The sequence below is a fragment of the Aythya ferina genome (assembly GCF_964211825.1).
Source record: "Aythya ferina genome assembly, chromosome: 7".
Taxonomy (NCBI): domain Eukaryota; kingdom Metazoa; phylum Chordata; class Aves; order Anseriformes; family Anatidae; genus Aythya; species Aythya ferina.
Window position 1 is genome coordinate 28,035,377 of NC_140302.1, and position 20,560 is coordinate 28,055,936.

The 20,560-nt window shown below is 40.4% G+C and overlaps 1 protein-coding gene across 2 annotated transcripts in view; it reads right to left on the bottom strand.

The window, feature by feature from the left end:
* The window catches only part of GPAM (glycerol-3-phosphate acyltransferase, mitochondrial), a 28,670-nt gene extending 17,158 nt beyond the window's left edge, over window positions 1-11,512 (bottom strand). The window contains exons 1-6 of one of the 2 annotated variants that reach the window (XM_084525726.1): window positions 11,247-11,512; window positions 9,805-9,935; window positions 7,649-7,771; window positions 4,624-4,697; window positions 2,238-2,351; window positions 854-1,003 (exon numbers count right to left, since the gene is read on the bottom strand). In XM_084525726.1, the coding sequence (XP_084381852.1) occupies window positions 854-1,003; window positions 2,238-2,351; window positions 4,624-4,697; window positions 7,649-7,771; window positions 9,805-9,906 (563 nt within the window). In that variant the 5' untranslated portion in view covers window positions 9,907-9,935; window positions 11,247-11,512. The remainder of the gene's footprint in view (window positions 1-853; window positions 1,004-2,237; window positions 2,352-4,623; window positions 4,698-7,648; window positions 7,772-9,804; window positions 9,936-11,246) is intronic. The other variant, XM_084525725.1, reaches the window with a different exon arrangement.
* Window positions 11,513-20,560: the final 9,048 nt, after the last annotated feature.

Genomic DNA, 20,560 nt, shown 5'->3' on the forward strand with positions numbered 1-20,560 from the left:
AAAGAGCAAACATAATTCAAAGAACTTCATTCACTGCTGCCTTCACTTTTATATTGCTTCCATACGACTAAAGACAAAGCCATAAAATCTCATTACTTTATATTCAAAAAAACTTACTATGAAATCAGATTGCTTAACAAGTCTTTGCTATCATAAAGCCTTCTGTAATTATGACACAAAAGTTGTGTCAACTGCAGTGCAGGCTGTTCACACCACGAAGACTACTGTATGTATGTGGCAAGCTAACAGAGGTCCTATGATCGATTGCAGTAACTAAGCACGTGGATAAACATGTTAGGTGACATGGTGAATCTGGTCTTGTAGGAAAACTTAATGTAGTTACAAAAAGAGGTAGGGTTTGCATTACAAAAGTGAGTGAAAGGACTTTGAACACGACAGAAGCAAATTGATCTTTAGCAGTGAAGTCGTATGTATCTAAGATAAGACTCTAAGACATTTATAACTACAGGCTATGATATTCAATGTGTTACTGGAAAAAAGGATCTTTCACAGTCTAAGATCCTGCAGCTAGCTGCTTTTTCCTCTATCAGCCTCAAACAACAAAGGATACTATAGGTCTAAGCATTAGCAACAAGCCTAGTTTTGGGAGGAAAAAAACATGCTTGCATTTAATCACATCATAAGATTTATCCCTTGAAAAAAAGGAAGGGTTTCTGCTGTACCTGACAATCAAGAGTAACAACCATTTCGCTAGGTGATGTTAGAAAAGGACTTTTTATTAATAATTATTCATTAATTATGAATAACATGTTACAAGCTCTGCTGTTATAATACAGAGACATCTTGACTGTTCTTTTATCCATTGACAATGTTGATGGGCCATTTTCCTTACCTGATTAAAGCCGGTGACACATTTGCGACCATTTCCTGGAGAATTTTCCTAGCTTTTTTCTTCACTTTGTTGATAGCTTTAGGATCCGTCTGAGCAAAACTACCTGGAACGCTTGGTTCAGAAGCTTCATCTACGATGGCCTTCTGTACTCTAACATTAAAAAGTAACACTTACAAGACAGTTCTGCCATAGAAGAGTTCAAGACAGACAACAACTGCTACGAATAATCTATACACTACTGCCAGAGTAATTTGCAGGCATAAAAGAAGATTAAAAGCCACACCAACGTTTTGTGTATACCAAATTAATTCAATTTAATTCAGTACTGCTAACCTCTGAATTAAAGAGGTGGATGATGGATGAATGTACTCAGATTTGGTACATAAAACAGTATGTATACACTTGATCACTGACACTAAGTGATCACTAAATTTCAAAAATAATTAATAATGTTAAAACTGCAAATAGCGCAGTTGAAATCTCCTCTGTTCATACTTTGTTTTTACTACCATAGCAAATTTCACTTACCTCGTTAGATTTATGCAGTTGCTATTTTGCATTTCTACAATATCTCCGCACTTGAAATCTCAGTTTTACAAAGTATAACTAAATTTTATATGGGCTGTTTTCCACATTTAAAACATATATAAGAGATTTATATATATAAAACATATATAAGAGAGTTAAGTGGATTAACAGACCGTAACTGTGGCGCAAGGTAGTTTGCGTTGTTTTACAAAAGCAACACCATCATCTTTGGCTGGGACTTGAACAAAAATTCAGGGGAGTTCTCTGACTAAACTAGACTGGAGGAGTGGGTATGTGGCTGTGTTTCTCTGTGTCCATGGAAAACAGATACCTTACTAGCTGATCAGGGTATCAACATGCCTTTTAAAATTCAGTAGATGAGACAGAAAACAAGCTACACAAAACAAAGAGTGGGTGTAGACACTCTATAATCTTTTTCCAATTTTGTTTCACACTATTGTTGCTTCATAAACTAGGGTAATCTGAAATGCCACTTTCCCATTATTTTTGAAACACTGAAAAATTTTGATGACAATAGTATGGCTTTAGTAATAACGATTTAACTTGAATTAGATAAACAAAAGTTTGAAGAGTTTCCACACAGCAATTTATTTTTCTGTGTACCAAGTCTGCTGTCCACCCACTACACATTATTCATTTGAAGATTAAGAATTACAAATCTCCCCTCTTAGTATTCAAACTGAAATTGCAAGCCACAGTCCTGAGTGTCTGGGCTAAAGACACTGCACCTTCTAATATATTTTAAAGAGCATGGTTTTCAAAGCCATCAGTTTCCAAATTCTTAGATTATAATGTAATGTATTAGTCATACAAAAAAAAAAAGTCATTATCTTACCTGCTGTTATTCAGCACATTTTCTGTCAGATTCTTCGCAAACATACCCTTATGAACATCCCTCTCTTGCACAAAAAGAACATAGCAAAGCCGTCTTGCAAGCCATCCTCTGTACCTACAAAAATATGAAGCAAGTTTGAGTGTCAGCCTCAAAATAAACAACTGGCAAAAAAAATGGAACCTTAAAAATAAATACTAAGAAGCAAAAATAAGTAAAGTTCTTCGAAGTGCTACTTAAAAACTTCTGCATTTTTTGTATCTTAAACCCTGACCCTTCCCGAGATTATTCATTATTATTCAGTATTATGCAATGCTCTTTCATTACTATGCATACATGGAAATATTTGAAGCTTGCACTTTTACTGCTGAAAGATCTTCATGAATGCAGAGAGGAAAACTGTGAGAAGCTGTTAATTCAAGAAAGAAGGAAGTATATTGCTGGGACTAGGTACAAAGTCTGGGGCCTGATTAACAGTTTTCTCTACCCTCTGCCTCTACCAAGTGACACAGAAAGCAACTGCCTGTAGTGCCATTAAGGACATAGCAGTAGGGCAACAGGGAAAGAAATACAGGGATACAGAACGAAGCACAGGAAACTACTGAAGCATACAAAGCCCCTCCTTTTTTCATCCCTCTTCACAAAAAGTCTGTGCAATGTATTGCTGATGCTCCAGTGGGTGCCCCAGATGGAAACGCTGCCAAGGTCTCACTTCCTTGTGGCCACCTGAGCTGCCAGTGCTGGCTGTTAAACCTCCCTACCACATTACAACATGTGTAAATATACTGAAAAGAGTTATAAAAGATGAGAAGAAACTTGCATACTGCAAAAATGTCAAACAGAATTCGCCACAACTCCTGTAATTGGGATGAGTGCATACGCACAAGCAATCAAAACTGTCACTTAACACACAAATATTCAGACCATCTCTAAGGACAAAGAATTTTGCTAACCATGTTGTCTGGAAAGTAGATTGGTGATGCTGTTTTAATTGCTTTTCCATTTTCCCCTTCCCACCTGAGTTTGAGATAGCTTTATTGATTTTTCAAAACAGCATAGCGAAGGAGATATGCTTCTTTCTGTCAAGAGGTTTTGTAACTAAGAACAAATTGTAACAGCATGCAACTATTAGACGGACCTGTCTAGGCACTTGTGTATTCATTTTAAAGCTTAGACACAATGCAGAAAAAATAGAAAAACTTGTTTTCTAATCATGTAGCATGAACATAAGAAAAAACACACGGAGCAGACCCAGTCAAGATGTATTATTTTGTTCAGAATCTTGCTCCAAATTACCAAAACTGACATATTCACACCTCAGAAAAAGGCCACTGATAATTCTTGGCCTTCGGAAGCTTATGGAGACACCTGTTACTGTGGAACCCCAGGGGACCTCAGAATTTTATTATAGTCTGAGAATTGAGGATTTTAATAACATTCTTAGCTAAAGGCATTTTATTTCAGAATAATTCATTAACCCATATTTTATTGCCCTTGTACTTCTAATTTAAGAATCTCTGACTATTCAAAAGCACTCAGGGATGAGACTTCTCAAACTAATATAAAAAGTTGAACACTATTTCAGTTATTTTTCTGTATTCTAAACTACAGACTCAACTCTTAAAAAAATCATTAATTCAAATTGAAGAAAGAACAGTCTCTAACATTAGCTTCCTCCCTCTCAAGCACAGCACAATACTGCCTTTCTTCCACTCAGACACTTTGGCTCATTTCTTTCAGGCTGCTGGCCTCTCTTTGTTTGCTCTGGTTCCACAAACACTGCAGAATCTGCTTATGCTAATGATTACTGCAAAAACTTCAGCAAGCATTATTAACTTTCCAAAGAACAAAATGAAGGAGACAAGATATAATTCAAGTAGCACAAAAATACATACTCATTTTTCTGTTGAATACACCGTCTTTCAAGAGCTGCACTCTGCCGCTGAGGCAGAGGAGTCACAGTCTAGCAAGACATTTTCAGATTTAACTGTCATTAGTAATAGTAGTGAAAGCCTAAATCGTGAGCCAGATTTGCTCAGTAAATTAAAATGCAGCCCAAAGTCATTCTTCAGTACGGGAATAAAACAGCTCCTCTCAGCACTATACTGCAGATGCTGCCATTTGCAATGAAGGAAAAAATGCCTTTTTTTTTTTGTGAAATAGGTCTGACCTTTACTCTCCTTGCCAATAATCCCAAAGAACTTTGTCCTGTGCCCAAATGCACACAGCTGAATTTTACAAGTATATTACTTTCCTGAAGTCAGCATCGATTCCTGCATTTCAGGACTGCAATGTATATTCACTCAGTCTGGACTACCCTAGAGATTTCCCTGCCATAAGATTAGAACACACTGAATTTCAAAAGTAAAAGAAAGACTTCCTACTTTACCTGGTATGTGTTTCATTGATATATATGACATTACGTAGACCCAAAGAAGGAATACTAGAGTTGAAGAAGTTATCCTGTAAAAACAAGGAGAAGAAGATTAGAAGACCATTTCTGTATATAAGAATAGTCACCTGTTTTTACATTCCTAACAACAAATAAAATAATGCAGTATTTTTCACCTCTATTATAAAAGGCAAAGCAGAGAAGTGCTGAATTTCCTTACAAAGTATACAGAAAACGTTTTGAAATGAAAATAAAATTCAGAAAGTCACTACTCCCAACTCCAGTACTTCCAGTGTATTCTCTAGGCTTCACTGCATACAGAAAAATGTTCTGGTTACATTCTTCAAGCCAGATTTTTTTTATTTATTATATTCTGGTGTAACATAAACCAGGACTGAACTCTTATTTGAGCCAGAAATTCATTAAGCCACACTCAGCATTACTAAAACCACGAGCCTTTCTACACTCAGCCTGTGACATCCAGTTTGACAGCGGATCAGGCATCACATAACAGCAGCCCAGGGGTGAGAATATCCATGGTTACATGGCAAACTGTCTTCACATTCCTGCTCTGCCTGAACAACAAACTCAGTCCAGCCTCCTCCATAAAGGCTCTCCATGTCAGACTATTAACTGCTCTGCGATGAGTTTGGGAGCAGTTCCACTTCGGATAAACAAACATTCCCTGGCAGGCAGACCTGAACTTTAATCTTCCATTTTCCAGCTAAGAACCTTGACCAAAAGATTAAATATTATTTGGGCAGAAAGAAACTAATTTTAAAACTGGTACCATGCCAACAGGGAATTATAGGTAAAATCACTGGGATTGTGCATTTCAAGGAAGTCAAAGACAGGGAAGTTAAGGAGAAAGATGGTTACCAGCAACAGCAAAGCTACAGAACAGCCTCATTACCAATTTTGCAATGGGAGACAGATAAGAGCCTTATTTGTTTGTAGTTTGTTTAGGACACTCAATTTGCCACATATTGAAAGACATGAGTGTCCTGTGTCATTTGCAAATCAGGTAGAAATTACACACTGCAGTGGGAGCAAACACTCTTGCCCCATGTTAAAGCACAGCTGTGTAGTATGCACAATCGACAAATTGTAACTTTAGGCACTTAAATGAAAACTTTCAATTAACACCAATTTCTCACAATGTTCATTCATAATTTTGTGCACAATGACGACTTCTGGGTCTCCCAAAAATCAGCAACAAATCTGAGGAAGCATCACTGAACGCCTGAGTCCACTCCAGTGCGCTAACCATTCATTAGGTTATAAACTTGCTCCTTGAAATTCATCCTCCAGATGTCTCGTCACACTTCAGCTTTTCCTTGTTTAACTCTGCCCCGATCCTCTGCCAGGCAGAAGATGTGGTTCTGTGAGACGATGTGAGCTAATCTCCCAGCTCTGCACCACACGGGAGCTGCCCAGCTCCCACACTGCCCTACCCTTTCCCACCACCTCCCCACCTTGTAACTTACATCACCACTAGCACTGATGAATATCAGACCCCTTAATGAGCCAAATTCATTCAGGTAAGGCAGAAAACTAAGACAGCCACAGACTAAATAAATAAATAAAGCAGGCAGTTCTGCTTGGCTGGTAAACTTTATCAGCCACAGGAGAGCAGGAAGAACGTAAGACTTGCCACTTATAGCACCAGCAAGGTGCTAGCTTGGCCAGCTCACTATGGGAATCTGTCTTGCTCATCTCTCCCTCTTCCTTGAGATAATTAACTAAACAGGCAGCTCAAAAAAAAGCGAAACACACGGACTCTAATGAGAGGATCTGGTTTGTTATTGTCTGCAGCAAGAATGGTACCCTCTTGGGGCATAATGCGAAAAAGGACTTCATCAGGTCATGCCTCGTTCCTAAGTGAGATCTCAGGCCTAGAAATTTCTTATTAAACGAACAAAATACAGAACAAGATTTTTCTTCTTGAAGTGTAATCCCCAACTTGAGAGGAATAGCCTAATTACTAATAGCCTAATGACTAAATGCATAATGGCCCTAGCTAGGGATTACTACACACCTTTTTACAAGTCAAAACACTCCACTGTTTGTTAGAAGCAGTCCCAGTTTCTCTAATTGCCTGTCTTGCTGCCCGTATCATATATACTCTTCACAGCACATTTGGATTTCTATCCCACATTTGTGTATCGTTGCTGCAGCTTTCTATTTTGGCATAGTAATAAAGTGAAATAACAACTTTTCCTTAGTCAAAGGAAAAAGCAAATTTTCATTCCAGTCCAGCCAAATAAGGAGCTCAGTGCAGGTGTAGCTGAGTGCAATGTAAAGCCTGCGGTATACACACAGTCAAGCCAGATGATGAACTTGTTGCAAACTACATTATGCCATTTATCAGCATTTTACATCTTCAGCCTAGAGAAAACCTGCTCAATGCAGTTCAATAAAGGTCACATTTTAAAGCAGCTCGCATAATGTCTCCAGTGCCACCCTCTTGATGCTGTTCCCAGCAGACAAATATCCCTGCCATTGTAACTGGCACGTCTTGCTGCCAGGGTGGGCAGACAAGCCAAGAACTATTTGGGTGCAGAAAACCAAGCTGTCTTCTCAAGCACAGGACTGATCTCTTCAAGTTTGAAGGGAAGTACATTGCTTACTTCAAAACTGTGCCTGTTGTGTGGACAGAGAATCAAGCATCCTAAAAATAAGCCTTAACACTTTTGTAAGCACCAAATTCCCGTTACTAATCCAGTAGAGCAGATAATTTTTTCCATACATTTTCACAGTACTAATTCTGAAGAGCTGGACAGTTTTGTGCATGGAGTAAGTCCGCACTAAATAGCAGGAGACAAAGCATCACAATAGATCTGTGTCATCCATTAATTCCATGACAAAGAAAATATAACCACAAACAAATGAGAAAAACTATATTCCTTTATAAAGCAAGAACATTCTGACCTTAATTCTGAAAGTAAGAAAACTTCTGAAACTTCATTACACTGTAACTACGCATTATTGTCAAACATAATCCAGCCTGTAATCTTCTTACCCGGCTCTGGGGAGTGCATACGTAGCAACATCGTCCCACAAATGGCCTTTTTCTGCTCAACAGAGTCTCTTTCCATTTTAAAGTGGCAGATCGGAAGAGAGGAGGCCTAGAGTTACACTCTCCCTATGGAACAAAAGAACACCATGTCAATATCCAGCAACATATGTTTTAATGGGTATTTGAAAACTTTTGATTAGAGGTGCTGCCAGAAACACTCACAAAACTATCACAAAAAAATAAAATAATCCTGAAACCAATACTTATTTTTTAAAGATTTTTTTCTAAAACAAATTATTTCATCTCCAAGTGATGTGATTTAAAAACAAAAAGCAAAAACAAAAGCAAAACATTGTGTTGTACTTGTATATCTTGAGCATTGCAGCATTTGCTGACATGTGAAATTTTAAAATAAACAATAACTCTACTACGAAACAGCAAGGAAACTGACAGCTGAGAAAAGGTGAAGAATTTAACTGTAAATTACATGCTAATGTAAAGGTGCTCATAATATGAGCGATGCATTTCAAGCTTTTACCAGACAACACCCTGTAAAATTGCAATTTGAATATACACGAAACATTAACTCCATTGCCTCTGTAGGCTGTTCTTTGGCAGTTTTATTCAAAGCAACATGAAAAAGGAACCACTGTGCTTTCCCCAGTGTTAGGATAAGATTACAGAATGGAAAAAATCAAAAGTAAGTGCGTTTACAGAACGCGTTCTGTTTGTTGGGACACAACAAAAATATACTTAACTACAAGACTTACAAAGACATTGGCTGTTCCCATTAAAGTCTACTGCATTATTGCTCCCCTGAGTATAAGCATCAGGTCCACTAGACTCATATTTTTTTAAACCAAATATTGTAAGTTTTTAACAAAAAGGAAGCCACAGAAACAAACGACAATGAAAAGATGGCAAAATACAAAGATATATGTTTAAAATAGCTTGTTCAAAAGGAAGAGAAGTGTGGTAGAACCAGTACCTTAAAACCAGCAAGCACATGGCTTAGAAACACAAACACAGATCATCGCATACCCAGTGAGAAAGCCAGCCCACTGAGAAACAACCAGAAAGTCAAAAGCATTGCTGAAGATGACTGAAAACAAAAATATGCAGATATCACACCTGGCAAGCTGTATGAATTTGCACTTATTCCAAGGCTAACTCTTCAACTGAAATAATTAAGCACCAAAATGCTAAGCCTGGCCCACTCTGTTCTCTATCACCCTCAGTAATGCTAACTCCTCATTAACCAACTTTGTAGCAAAAATGCTTCTGCTTGCCTCCAATCCCAGACCAAACTTACCACCACTTTCTTACAAAACCTTTCCTATCTTTTTGGCTTGCCTGCTTTTATCCCACTCTCTCACAGACCTCTCTGTTCCAGCAGCTTGCTGTGTAATGTATCCTACTCCTAGCAAGATACAAAACCCAGCTGTCAGGACATCTGTCCTTTTCCTCAACTCTGACCATGTCTCCAACCCTTCTTCTGTACCAAGTTCAAACTCCTCCTCTCCAGAGAAGTGCCTAATTTCTCCTGACCTATACTACTAAACCAACCAGCACCCAGCTCGTCCCCATGTGGCTTTGTGCTCCACCCAACCCTCTCCGCTCCTTCCCCCTTTGCCTCCTCCAAATCCCCAGACTCACTCAGAGGACACCAAGTTTTAATAGGCTCCTTATTTTTATCCACCAAGTTTCCTCTGCCTGCTGTACTGCATGAATAGCTCTGACTCTAATGGTTACATCAGTGTGCATCTTTAGCCTCGCGCTCCTTTTCCCTTGCACATTTCAAACAAGTACCTCTTTTGGAACAGGAACCAGCTTTCTGTTTGACTTTCTGTTTGACCTCAGTCTGCTACAGAATGAAATTCTGCACATCTACTATTATATAAAATGATTACTAACATCACACCAGTAGACTGTGAGACTACGAATAGAGTTCAATATGAAGGTTTTCCCTATCGAGCATCATTAGTCTTTGGCACAGCACTGAACTGTTTCTTCTTCCTTACATTTCAAGTTACATTAAAACCAAAACTGTATCATGCATTAGAGATGATTAAAAAAAAAAAGTCCACCTTCAACCTGCATATAAAAAGCGAGAAAACAAAAGGCAAACATGGCCAGCCACGTTTGCAATTTTTACTTACCCATTCTTCATTGGAATGCTTACATCTACCGATGCTGCACTCTGCTGAGGTGGACACATACGAAACATCTATCGTTCCAAGGGACAACGCAGTTTCATCCATGACACACGAGTTGATCTGAAGATCAGAAGCTGTAAAATAATATGTATTTGTTTATAAAATACTCATGCATATATCGTTTCAGGGGCAGGTATCTAACAATTAATTAGCTAATGGGTATTTTTGCACCTTTTAGTAAAAGTTAGATTCTGAAGAAGTTTCACTACGCTCAGAAACCAGCAGGATTTAACCCACCATATTCGATTTGCATGAATGTGGTATACCAATCAGCTACGTGCATGTTTTTCCTTCCCTTCTCCTCTTCCCATTACAGGTCATCACAGCCCCCTCAGGCTTTTCCGCTGTTCTTCACTGCGTGGATTAAACCATTTGGCCACAAGGATACAGAGGACATTTCAGCCAGGACATTTCAGCCGCTTTTAAAAGTTTACTATTCTCTTGCGCTACGTGACCTCATTCTTTCATCATTTCCTTCTGAAGGACACCAATCAATTTGATAAAATTTCCTTTATGCCCTCTCCCAGTCCTATCCCACAGTAAGTTTTATGTGCCTGGTCTAGCTGCAGTCAAACCAGTTTACAATCTCCTCGGATGGAGGAGTGCTCCGTGCAAAGCACACCCCTAATTCCAAACATGCTGCTGCCATTGGTGATGTGACGGGCTCGCTGGATTAAAAAACATTGAAAAGGTCTAAAATTGCACAATGATTTTAAAACGGATGATTTATCGTCTATATGGTAAGCAAGATAGATAATTCTCCCTCAAACAAATGAAAAAGGAGGCCAAACGCACCAAAACAACTTAGAACTGCATACCTGCAAAAGCCTACAGGTTAAACCGTTTCGTTTGGGTGTCCCATCAATAGAGGAGCCCCAGCGTTTTAATTTAGCAAAAAATACCATAAAGCAGCAACTCTACCTCCTGCATCTGTCCCTGCAATGACACGTTACAGCCCAGCCACGAGCCACCCAGCAGCGAGCCCGTTCCCGTGTAGGATTTTCAGGAGCAAGGCCCCACAAATCTCCATCCCCACATTTTGCCTCTCCCCCCCTCCCTGCAGCCCCGTCCCTGCCCGCACCAGGTGCGCACCCCAGCAGCAGCCGCAGCACGCTCAGCCTCGCACCGGGCATCGTTACACAACCCGAGCCCATACGGGAACCTCTTCTTGGCCGACTCTTTAAGTTTCACTTGCCCTTTTTAACTAAAGCACATCAATACTCAAACTACACCATATATGCAATAAAATAGTGGCTGAACGCCTGAAGAACTCCAACGAAGCGTGCCCCCAGATCACGCTCAAGGTGACCTTGGCTGCACTGGCCTCTAAAACCTCTCTGCCGGTGTTTCAAAGCCTGCTCCAGCGCTCCCAACGCGCCACGTACCTCCGCCGAAGGGCTCTTGCTCAGGCCGCCATCCCCGCGGGGCTGGGCGTACGGACCCGGACCTGGACCCGGACCCGGACCCGGACCCGCACCCGCACCCGGCGCTCTCCCGAGCTCCGCTCCCGCTCACGCCGCCACCGGGGCTGCCGCGTCCCCGCCCGCTGCCGAGGGGCCGGCACCGGGACGCCGCCGGGGGTGGCCCCCGCCGGGCAGAGCCTCCGCGCCCACGCGGCTCCCAGCCGCCCCCTGCCGCCCGCCCTCGCCCCGCAGCCGCCGGGGGGAGCAGCCCCGGACCCGGCTGCGGCTGCGGCTTCCAGCCCGGTCGCTACACGCGGAGAGGGCTCGGTGGCGGCCGCTGCCCCCTGCCCGCCTGCCGGCGCCGGGCCTGACGCGATTTCCTGAGCGCCCGCCGCCATGGCGCGGGGCCGCACGGCAGCCGAGGCTCCCCGCAGCGAGCCCCGCTTGTCCCGACCCCGCAGCGCCTCAGGGGGCTCCGGGGGTCCCCGGTCCCGTCCCCTTTCGACCCAAATGTCGCCATCCCGGCCTCCCGGGGGTCGCTGGGCAGCCACCCGGCAGCCGGCTCCACCGCCACGCTGCCTTCATCCCCCCCCCCCCTCCTCCCGGCTACTTTTCTCTCAGATTAGGGCTGCTCAAATAAAAACCCTGAAAAAAAAATATATAATACGTAAAAGCGTGTTTGTATGGGTACACAGGGGCTCGGATATACAGGGGCTCGGGGCTGTTGAAGTTAGAACAATTGCAGAAAATTCGGGACAGGTATCGATCTGCCTACCTGGCCTTGCAGCGCTGCCAGTTTGTCTTTTGCTGAATGCAAAAGTAAATGTTGATAGAGATTGCTGCACATAAACAAACATGGACTAATAGCATGTCTTGGCTTGGGCAGTCTTGGGCTATTTAAAGATAGTGTTTCTGGGGCTTAGTTTGAGTTACATGCCTGCGGAAAGGGCGAGGGGGGTAGCTTGTGTCTATGTTTCTTTGAGTCTGCACTGATATTTAATACAGAGCAATACAGGTATAAAGTGACAAAAAATGATAAATCATTTTATGCTAATGCAAATATCCCATTTGCAGTCTTTTTTTTTTTTTTTTTTTTTTTTTTTTTAATTCACCCAAGGACATATTCTCCTAGATGCCGCTTCGAATTTAGGACAAATGAGAATTACCGATGCTTTTCACACTTAAAGGAAATGTGCGAGACTCGATAGACAGAAAACCAAACTGCTACATGCATTTGTGAATTGCCCCACTTCACGTGACTGAGTGTCTGAGGAGAATATTTACTATTCTCTAAAAAGAGGGAAAAAAAAAAAAAAAAAAGAAGAAGAAGAAAAAAGAAAAAAAGCTGATGCTTTCTTAAAAGTATTCTGTAGCGTATGGGCCAGAAGAGATTTGTAGATCCCTATTTAGCAAGAAAATATAGTGTATTTGTTGCAAGGTGGACTTTGGAGTTTACACCTACTTTTTAAACCACAACAATATAATGCGATCTCATGAAAGATACAATTCTTGCAAAAAGATTGCGTTTCTGCAATAAAACACAGTGCAGCACTAGTGCACAGCCTATATAGAAAAGCACCACCTCCTAGGGTGTTGTATTTTGTATAGCAGAAGAACAATCCCCAATTGTATTTCTCACAGCACATTCACAAGTGAGGTTTTCTCCCAGTTTTCTCATCATCCAGGCCAAGAATTCCAACCTTGGTTAGCACTGTGTGTGTCAGTTCTCATGACTGTTAGTTCAGATAGTGCCAAACACCCCCTCACAAGTTCTGGTCTCCCAAAAGCATCCCAGCCAGTGTCTCTGGCCACTTTGGAATTACAAGCCCGTAGCTGACCAGCTCTGTAACAAAGCATTTGACTTCATACCAACTTCTTCCTGAATAGATTCACTGAAGGTCAGCGAGAAAGGGAGGGCAGATTCTGCTTTCGTTTGTGCCTGCTGAAGCTAAATGGAATTGTAACTGCTTCGCTAATCCGTGTCTAGCCCAGGAGGCTGTCTATATGAAAAGAAAATACATAAGGGTTTCATCGATCGAGTCAGAGCACTTCTGTCAGACCAGTGACTCAGTTTCTGACCTCAGCCCAGCTCCGCTTACATTACGAGCACATCACTGCCTCCCTCGGGTGCTGTGGGTCCAGCTGGTCGGCAGGGCCATGTCCTGCTGTCAGGCCTGAGGGGGGGAAAGCTGCATCCAAAGGGGAGGCTCTGGACACCGCTCAGAAAAGTAAAATCCAGCATTGCATCACTTATTGTGGTAACTCTCCTTGCATACAGAGCTCATCACAGCAGCTGTGGTCCCAGTATAATGCTGCCGCCTCATCCTGATGGGCCCGGATGGCCCAGCTAAGTGGATGGAACAACATAAAATGGGGCACCTCCAGCTGCAGCTAACGGGGCAGAGCTTATCTAAAAAAATCACTCTGGAGGAAATGATTCAACAACTGGATCGCGTGACAGCAGAATAAAACAGAGATGGCAGTGAATGCTTATATCTAGAGTTTAAGAAAATGCAGGAAACATAAAACAGTTAAAATTGTAATTAGTGTTCACTAGTCATTTTGTTGTTCCACTGCATTTGCATTTTTGCTTGGGAACTTCCTAGTAGGTACTTTTTAATATAAAAGACCATTTGTATTTCTTACACGCAATTTTACCTCCTCTAGGTATAGAATTGCTTTGATATTTTTTCCCCTTTCGCACAGTTTTTAGTGTCAAAATATGGGATCAAACAGTGCACTCAGTTTCGGCATGCTATGATGTAACTCTGAGCAAACTCCCAGCCACAGAGCATACAGGGCTGATCTGCATCACATCCCTGTAAAAGATGAACTCTAGTACATTCAGAATCTAATATGGATCCTTGTTCAGGTTGGAAAGTGGTTATTTCTTTGATATAAGCAATACAGAAATCAGAACAAAACCTCAATGGCCTTATCATCATTTTTTGCAATTTCTAGAGTCTGTGTTAGCATCATTTATGAGTAAACTGCTTAGGCGGTTCCCTAAACTGTTTTGAAAAGAATAGCAAATAAATACAGTATTTTACTTAAACATAGTAATTGTGTATAATAATAATAATAAAGTTGTTTCTGGTATGATTTTAAAACAGTGTCCTTGTTTTTCTAACCTTAGCAAATTCTTGGCTTATTGTAAAATAAATCCAGAGATAATTTTGCCACTCATCTGAAAAGGATAAAGAATTAGTCCAATGGTAACTGCAGCTCAGCAAGATCTTTTTACAGGATACACTTGTATAAATCCTCAGGCTTACTAGTAAAAATCTCGTTTCAGTATTCAGGGCCTGGTGCTGATGTGTTGCCATGGAATCAGGCAAATGGGAAAAAAATTTGGAATGCTGTAAAGGAACAGCCCTTGAGGGCTGCATATGCTCCAAAAAACACAAGTACTGCTGAGCCTTGCTTCCAGAAAACAGGGACTCTGCCCAGCCGCCATTGAAGTCAATGGGAGGCTTGCCACTGACCTCTGTAGGAGTGGGAGCTTGCCTCAGTTTTGCAGTACATCTTTTTAAACTTAAACTGAGGTGTTTACTGCGTCAATGAGTGCAGCGAGGTAATTTGCATTTGATGGCAAACCAACAGATCCCTGGCTCTCTGTGAATAATCTGCAAACTGCTTTGTGCACAGCAGCCTGTAAATGAGAATGAGCTGGTAGGATTCATTTTTTGTCAGATTTTTCTGTCCTTTCCATGTTCACATTCCTCAAGAAGCATCCAGCGGAGTGCAACAAAGTACCTGTTTGCTACAGGATGCTGTGGGGGCAAGGGGGGAGCCGGGAAGAGGGAGACTTCTTTTACATCTTGGCTACCCGTGTCCTGCGTCCCAGCTCGCCTTCAGCAATTCCCATGATGTCACTTTTAGAAATGGAGACACGTTTACAAAAGAGTACACAGCATCCTCTTTAAAAAGAAACTTTCAGCCCAGGGAGTGCTACAAAAGTTAGGAAACCAAAAACGGCATGAGGAGGGAATAAAGACGCAGACAAAGATTCGTTGTTTGCAGTAACCGGACTTGACCTCACGTGACTGCGAACAATAATGAATATGCAATTTGGCAGTCGCAGGACTCGATGTCAGCAGTATTTTCTTTGGTATACAATATACTAAGAGCATTTGAGAATGGCAAATGGCCATGAAATGGACTGATAAGATTGTACATAGAAATGGTTTAGCTATACTTTATATCTCCTTTCAGGACAAATGATTTCTTCTCATCTATTTCATCTCCCTTATCTCGAGAACAAGAGCAAAATTCATTAAGAGCACAGTGACTCTCTCCTATGTAATACAGCGCATTGTGATTCTGTAGTTTCTTCTCATTCAAATATCATATTTGCTACTTGAAAAGATAAGGGCATTTCAGCCCAAGCTGCTCCTTGCTTTTCTCTTGAATTTGGAACTCACATCAGTACAAAAATGGTTTTTGTTCTAACAGAAAGCATTATTTGATTAAAACCAGTATAACTAACTTTTAAAATTACAGACAACATAGCAGCATTTATCTATCAAGCAATTGCACACATACTTGTATTACCTACAAATCAGAAAATCTTAAGTATCCAAATGAATTTGCCATCCTTTTTAATCTAGGGACACTTGCTGACAGAATTTGGAACAAGATTCTCCCACGCTCAGATCTCAAGCAATTTTCTAGCATAACTATTCAAGCTTCAAGCTTTATTCACCCGTGGTGAATAAGGGGTGCATTTTGTAAGAGCAGGTATTTCAGTTCTCTGCTTTTGCTTGTGGAAGATACTTGCAAAGTTGATTTTATCTCAGAGTTGATTTTATCTCAAAAATAGCAAAGATGAAACATTGATTTATTGTATATTGGCCTTAAATACTGTGGGATACATCAAAAATATTATGCATTTGTAAATCATTAAAATCATTATGTGTGTAGAACTCTGTTATATGAAGGATAAAGTCAGCTTTGTTTCTGTAGATATTTCAAGTTCCACTAAGGGCTTTATTTTATGTCAAGCCCGAAGGACTTTTACTTGTTGCCAGGTCCCCTGCAGAAGACAGTGAGAAGGCCAGTTTCCTCTCGTTTGGTTCCATCTCTAAAAATGCAAAGCTGCACTCTCACCCTCCAAAGAAACAACCAAGAAATGGAAATAAAGAAATCAAAGAAATCTGTGAGTTGAGGGGAGTGAGGACCGTTTTGGAGGAGAAAATATATATATATACATATACATATATACATATATAAATAAATATAAAGCATAGCATAAAAATAAGTCACAAAATCGTGATCTTATCAAATTCACTGTGAGGGATGGCAATCCTTGGAGGATTGGAATCCTTGAGGATTCCAAAGGATGGAGGAATCCTTGAGAGATAGCAAATTGTTCTAGAATAACACAACCCCTAATTATCATGTGATGCTAGACAAATCTTTTATCGGTATCTCCAAATGAGGTGGGTTTTGCTGCTGAGGTGGGCTCTGCTCTGCAGCAGGTGGCTTTAGAAGGGCTTTTCACATCTCATAACTTAAAGCGCCGTGGATATTGGAAGTCAGGATCACAGACAGCTCTTTCAACCACCAGTGCAGAAGAGCTTTTACAACAGGTTATGACATGGGGTTTCAATCACACCATGTCACACCCCTGCCCTCTGTTATGGGTATTCAGGACCTTAGCCACCAAGGTCTCCCTTGGCAAATGGCCATGAAATGGACTGATAAGACTGTACATAGAAATGGTTTGGCTATACTTTATATCTCCTTTCAGGACAAATGATTTCTTCTCATCTATTTCATTTCCCTTATGTGTCTGACCCAGAGCCCTGGTGTCAGACACTAGCCACGGAGCAGGTGCCGCTGGCCATCACATCCCCAGGCATGGGACAGGCGTTGGTACTGCACTGACAAGGCGACTGTCAAGTTGTAGGTGCTGCCGTGGGGCCACTGGAAGAGGCTTAATGCTTCTGACGTGAAAGGCATAAGACTCTGTTGGGAGATTGTGTCAATTTTTGGGACATCTTTTGCAAACACCTTGGGAGGTCTACTGAGTCTGTTCTGACCTGGTGCAGTGGTTCTGATGCAGACTGCCACATGGACTTGATCATTCCTGTGGGTCTCTTCCAACTCAGAATATTCTATGATTTGATATATTCCAGTGAAGAAGTCATAACCCCCATATTTTCCAGTCTCCTGTTTGATTATCTGTTCTGCAGGTGAGCAGAACCATCTCCAAAATGCAAGCTCCCCACAACCCTCTGCCCAATTTAGCTGGGCAAACGAAAGGAGTTCACTGATTTTGGTTCTGCAAAAAGTAAACCTGAACTTAAACTTTCCGTAGTTGTGTCTAGACTTTTTTTTTCTAGAAGTCAGTCTGACGGAAAAATACAAGGTCTCTAGGCTTCAGGTTGTCATATCTATAATTTTACATTATTGCGATTTTATCTATAAACAACAACAACAAAAAAAGGAAGCTATACATTTTGTTTCAGCACTACAAAATTGACTAAGAACACTGATGAGTTGTGTCTTCTTTTTTTTTTTTTTTTTTTTTTTTTGCCTTCTCTTTGCACTAATCTTGCTTCACCGGTTGTTACATTTCTATTCTGACATTCAAATCATATTGAGAAATTTTCCCACAGTTTGTTTCCCAAACAAAAGCATTTTTCCTACTCACATTTAAGTGAGTTCTGGATCTGGAAACTGCAGAAAAATATTCTTGAGTTCTATGCCTAGGCCAACAATTGTACTCTACTGCCAGATTTCACAAGCTATCAGTAATCATTTGATGAAAATAATACTGACTGACCGGGCAAAAGTGTAACTTTCAGTTATTAAATAACAGATATTCATCTCACAACAGGATAAAATCCTACTTCTTTTTTTTTTCTTTAAAAAAAAATGCTTGAAGCATAACCTAGTAATTTCCTAAGCTCCTTATACCTTTCTGACATCAGAAATCTTTTATGCATGTACCCTAGACTACTAAATTGCTTAATTATTCCTGGATATTCTCTTGGAATAGCAGAATTCTTGAATATCTTCTCTAAATGATATTTTTGCAGCTCTGTCCCTTCCACTTTATCAAAGGTCAGTGCATATTACTAGCTTGGTATTTTGTATATGGTCAACCATTGCTTCAGGAAAATTACATGGTTCATAGCGTGACAGGGTGGTTTTGTAAAGCTCTTTGTGGGCGTAGGACTGAGTCGCTCCACAGGTCTTTCAGATTTAGGATCGCAAATTTGGGAACCATGTTTATTCTGCACTTTCCTCTTTGTTTCCCTCTCCATAGCAAGAGCAAAGCAAAAGAAGTTTTTGGAGGGTTTCTGTTTACCTTCACATTCAGTGAGAGTTACTGCAGCATCTCCCAGATCAAACTGAGCTCCACCACTCAAGCTGAGTGTTTTTCCCCAGCTTTTCTTGTGAAAGAATTTTCTGTGCATTTTCACCCGTGACATTTCTCATATACATATTCCTGCAGTTATTATTCAGTATTTCTTATATACATGTTTAGAACGTGGTAACTAAGTTAACAAATTTAAAAAAAAAAAAAAATACAAGCAACAAATAAGCACCATGGAAAGCACTGCCAATGAAACGGGGATAAAAATGTTATAGAGAAATTGCATGTACGTAGGGACCAAAATAAAAGGGATGAAATGCAAGAGTGCTCCAAGAAACTAACAACTTAAATTCAGTATAGTCATTGTGATCAGTTAGAAATGGTAAAACAAACAAACAATCAAACAAACAAAAAATGCGTTGGGGTTTAAGTTGACAATAGCATGAGCAACTAACATAGTGCCATATCTAGTTGTATTTCCAATACAACTAGAATATATTTTTGCATTATTTGAAAATTGCCGTTATTAGGAAAGGTATAAAACCTTGTCTACAATACCACATTCAGTGCAGCTACCATTCTTCTAAGCAGATGACTTTCCACTGTAACAGGTACAGAGGAGAGCTAATAGAATAATCTTTACAAGTTCATGGTGATTAACTCTAAAAACAAAACAAAACAAAACAATGATCAGGAAGGAGGCTCCTTTCTAGAAATCCCTCAGGGAGAGCACCATACAGGGAAGTACACCAGTGTAAGCTACAAGGTAAAATTGGCACAACATAAAGCAAATGAGTAAACATTGGCCAGACTGGAAACTGAAAAAGGCTCCTATGCAGTTAAGAGGTAATTGCTGGAACAGCCTTTCAAGAGGCTAATGGAAAAAAAAAAAAAAAAAAAAAAAAAGGAATTATCAACCTACATCATGGGATCATCCAGACATTTTTGACCATTCTTTGTTCAGTTTTAGCTCTTCTGGTGGATCGTTACTGCATCTGGGCCAGGAGGTATCATCAATAAACCCAGTATGATGAAAGATGAAGCAAGATTTCATAGCTCGTTTACATTAGGATCACAAATTGTAGCTATAAATATCTTAGACACCATATTTTAACTATATTTTAACTAATATTTCGAGTGCTAACATAGTTATCTGTTCATGATCAGCCCTCTAAGTGAGAGCCAATATATTTTGGAATGTGATTTATTTTCTAATCTAGGCCTTGATAAATCTCATATAGCCTGGGTCAGATTGATCTTGAGAAAAAGTCATCTATATCTCTGTACTTGCAAAATCTGTAGGCAGAACAACCAATGATCAACGAGCCTGAATGCCATTTTGCAACTTCACTGTCAGTAGCACAGCCCACTCTCTCCACTCCTCTGTTCCATCTATCCCTCTGTTAAATATATATAAGATGGCTTCTGACCATAGATGTGACACATTTCATATTCACATGGTCAGTTGATATTCAGAACTGAAAAAGTCTCCATGCAAAGAAAGGTATGCATTTTCAGACGAGCACAATAGAAAATATATGCTGATGGGACACTGCAGTGAAGAAATGCTTTAAATCTAACTTGTGGGGCTTGCTATTGGGATTCAAATTAATCATTCAGCAAAGTATTAAATTAATGTCAGTGAAAGAAAGAAGTGTTATTACAGCTAACAACACTGCAAAATACAACCCTGTCTACAATCCTGATTTAGATTTAAATACTTTTTAATTTTTTCTTCAACTAAGATTTCCCCCTAATCTCAAGTCTCTTCAATTTTCTCCATTCCAGGCTAAACTCTGTAGTTAGCGCAATGTCCTCTTTCCCTGGTACAGATGCCAAGTTGGCTAATTAAAATTAGATTAAATAAAAGAAAATGGCCTAACACAGAAGAACATGCGTAAAATGAAAAAACATTGTGACTGTTGACTTCTGATGTCTTCTCTGCCTACATGTTATTGTGTTTTAGCTG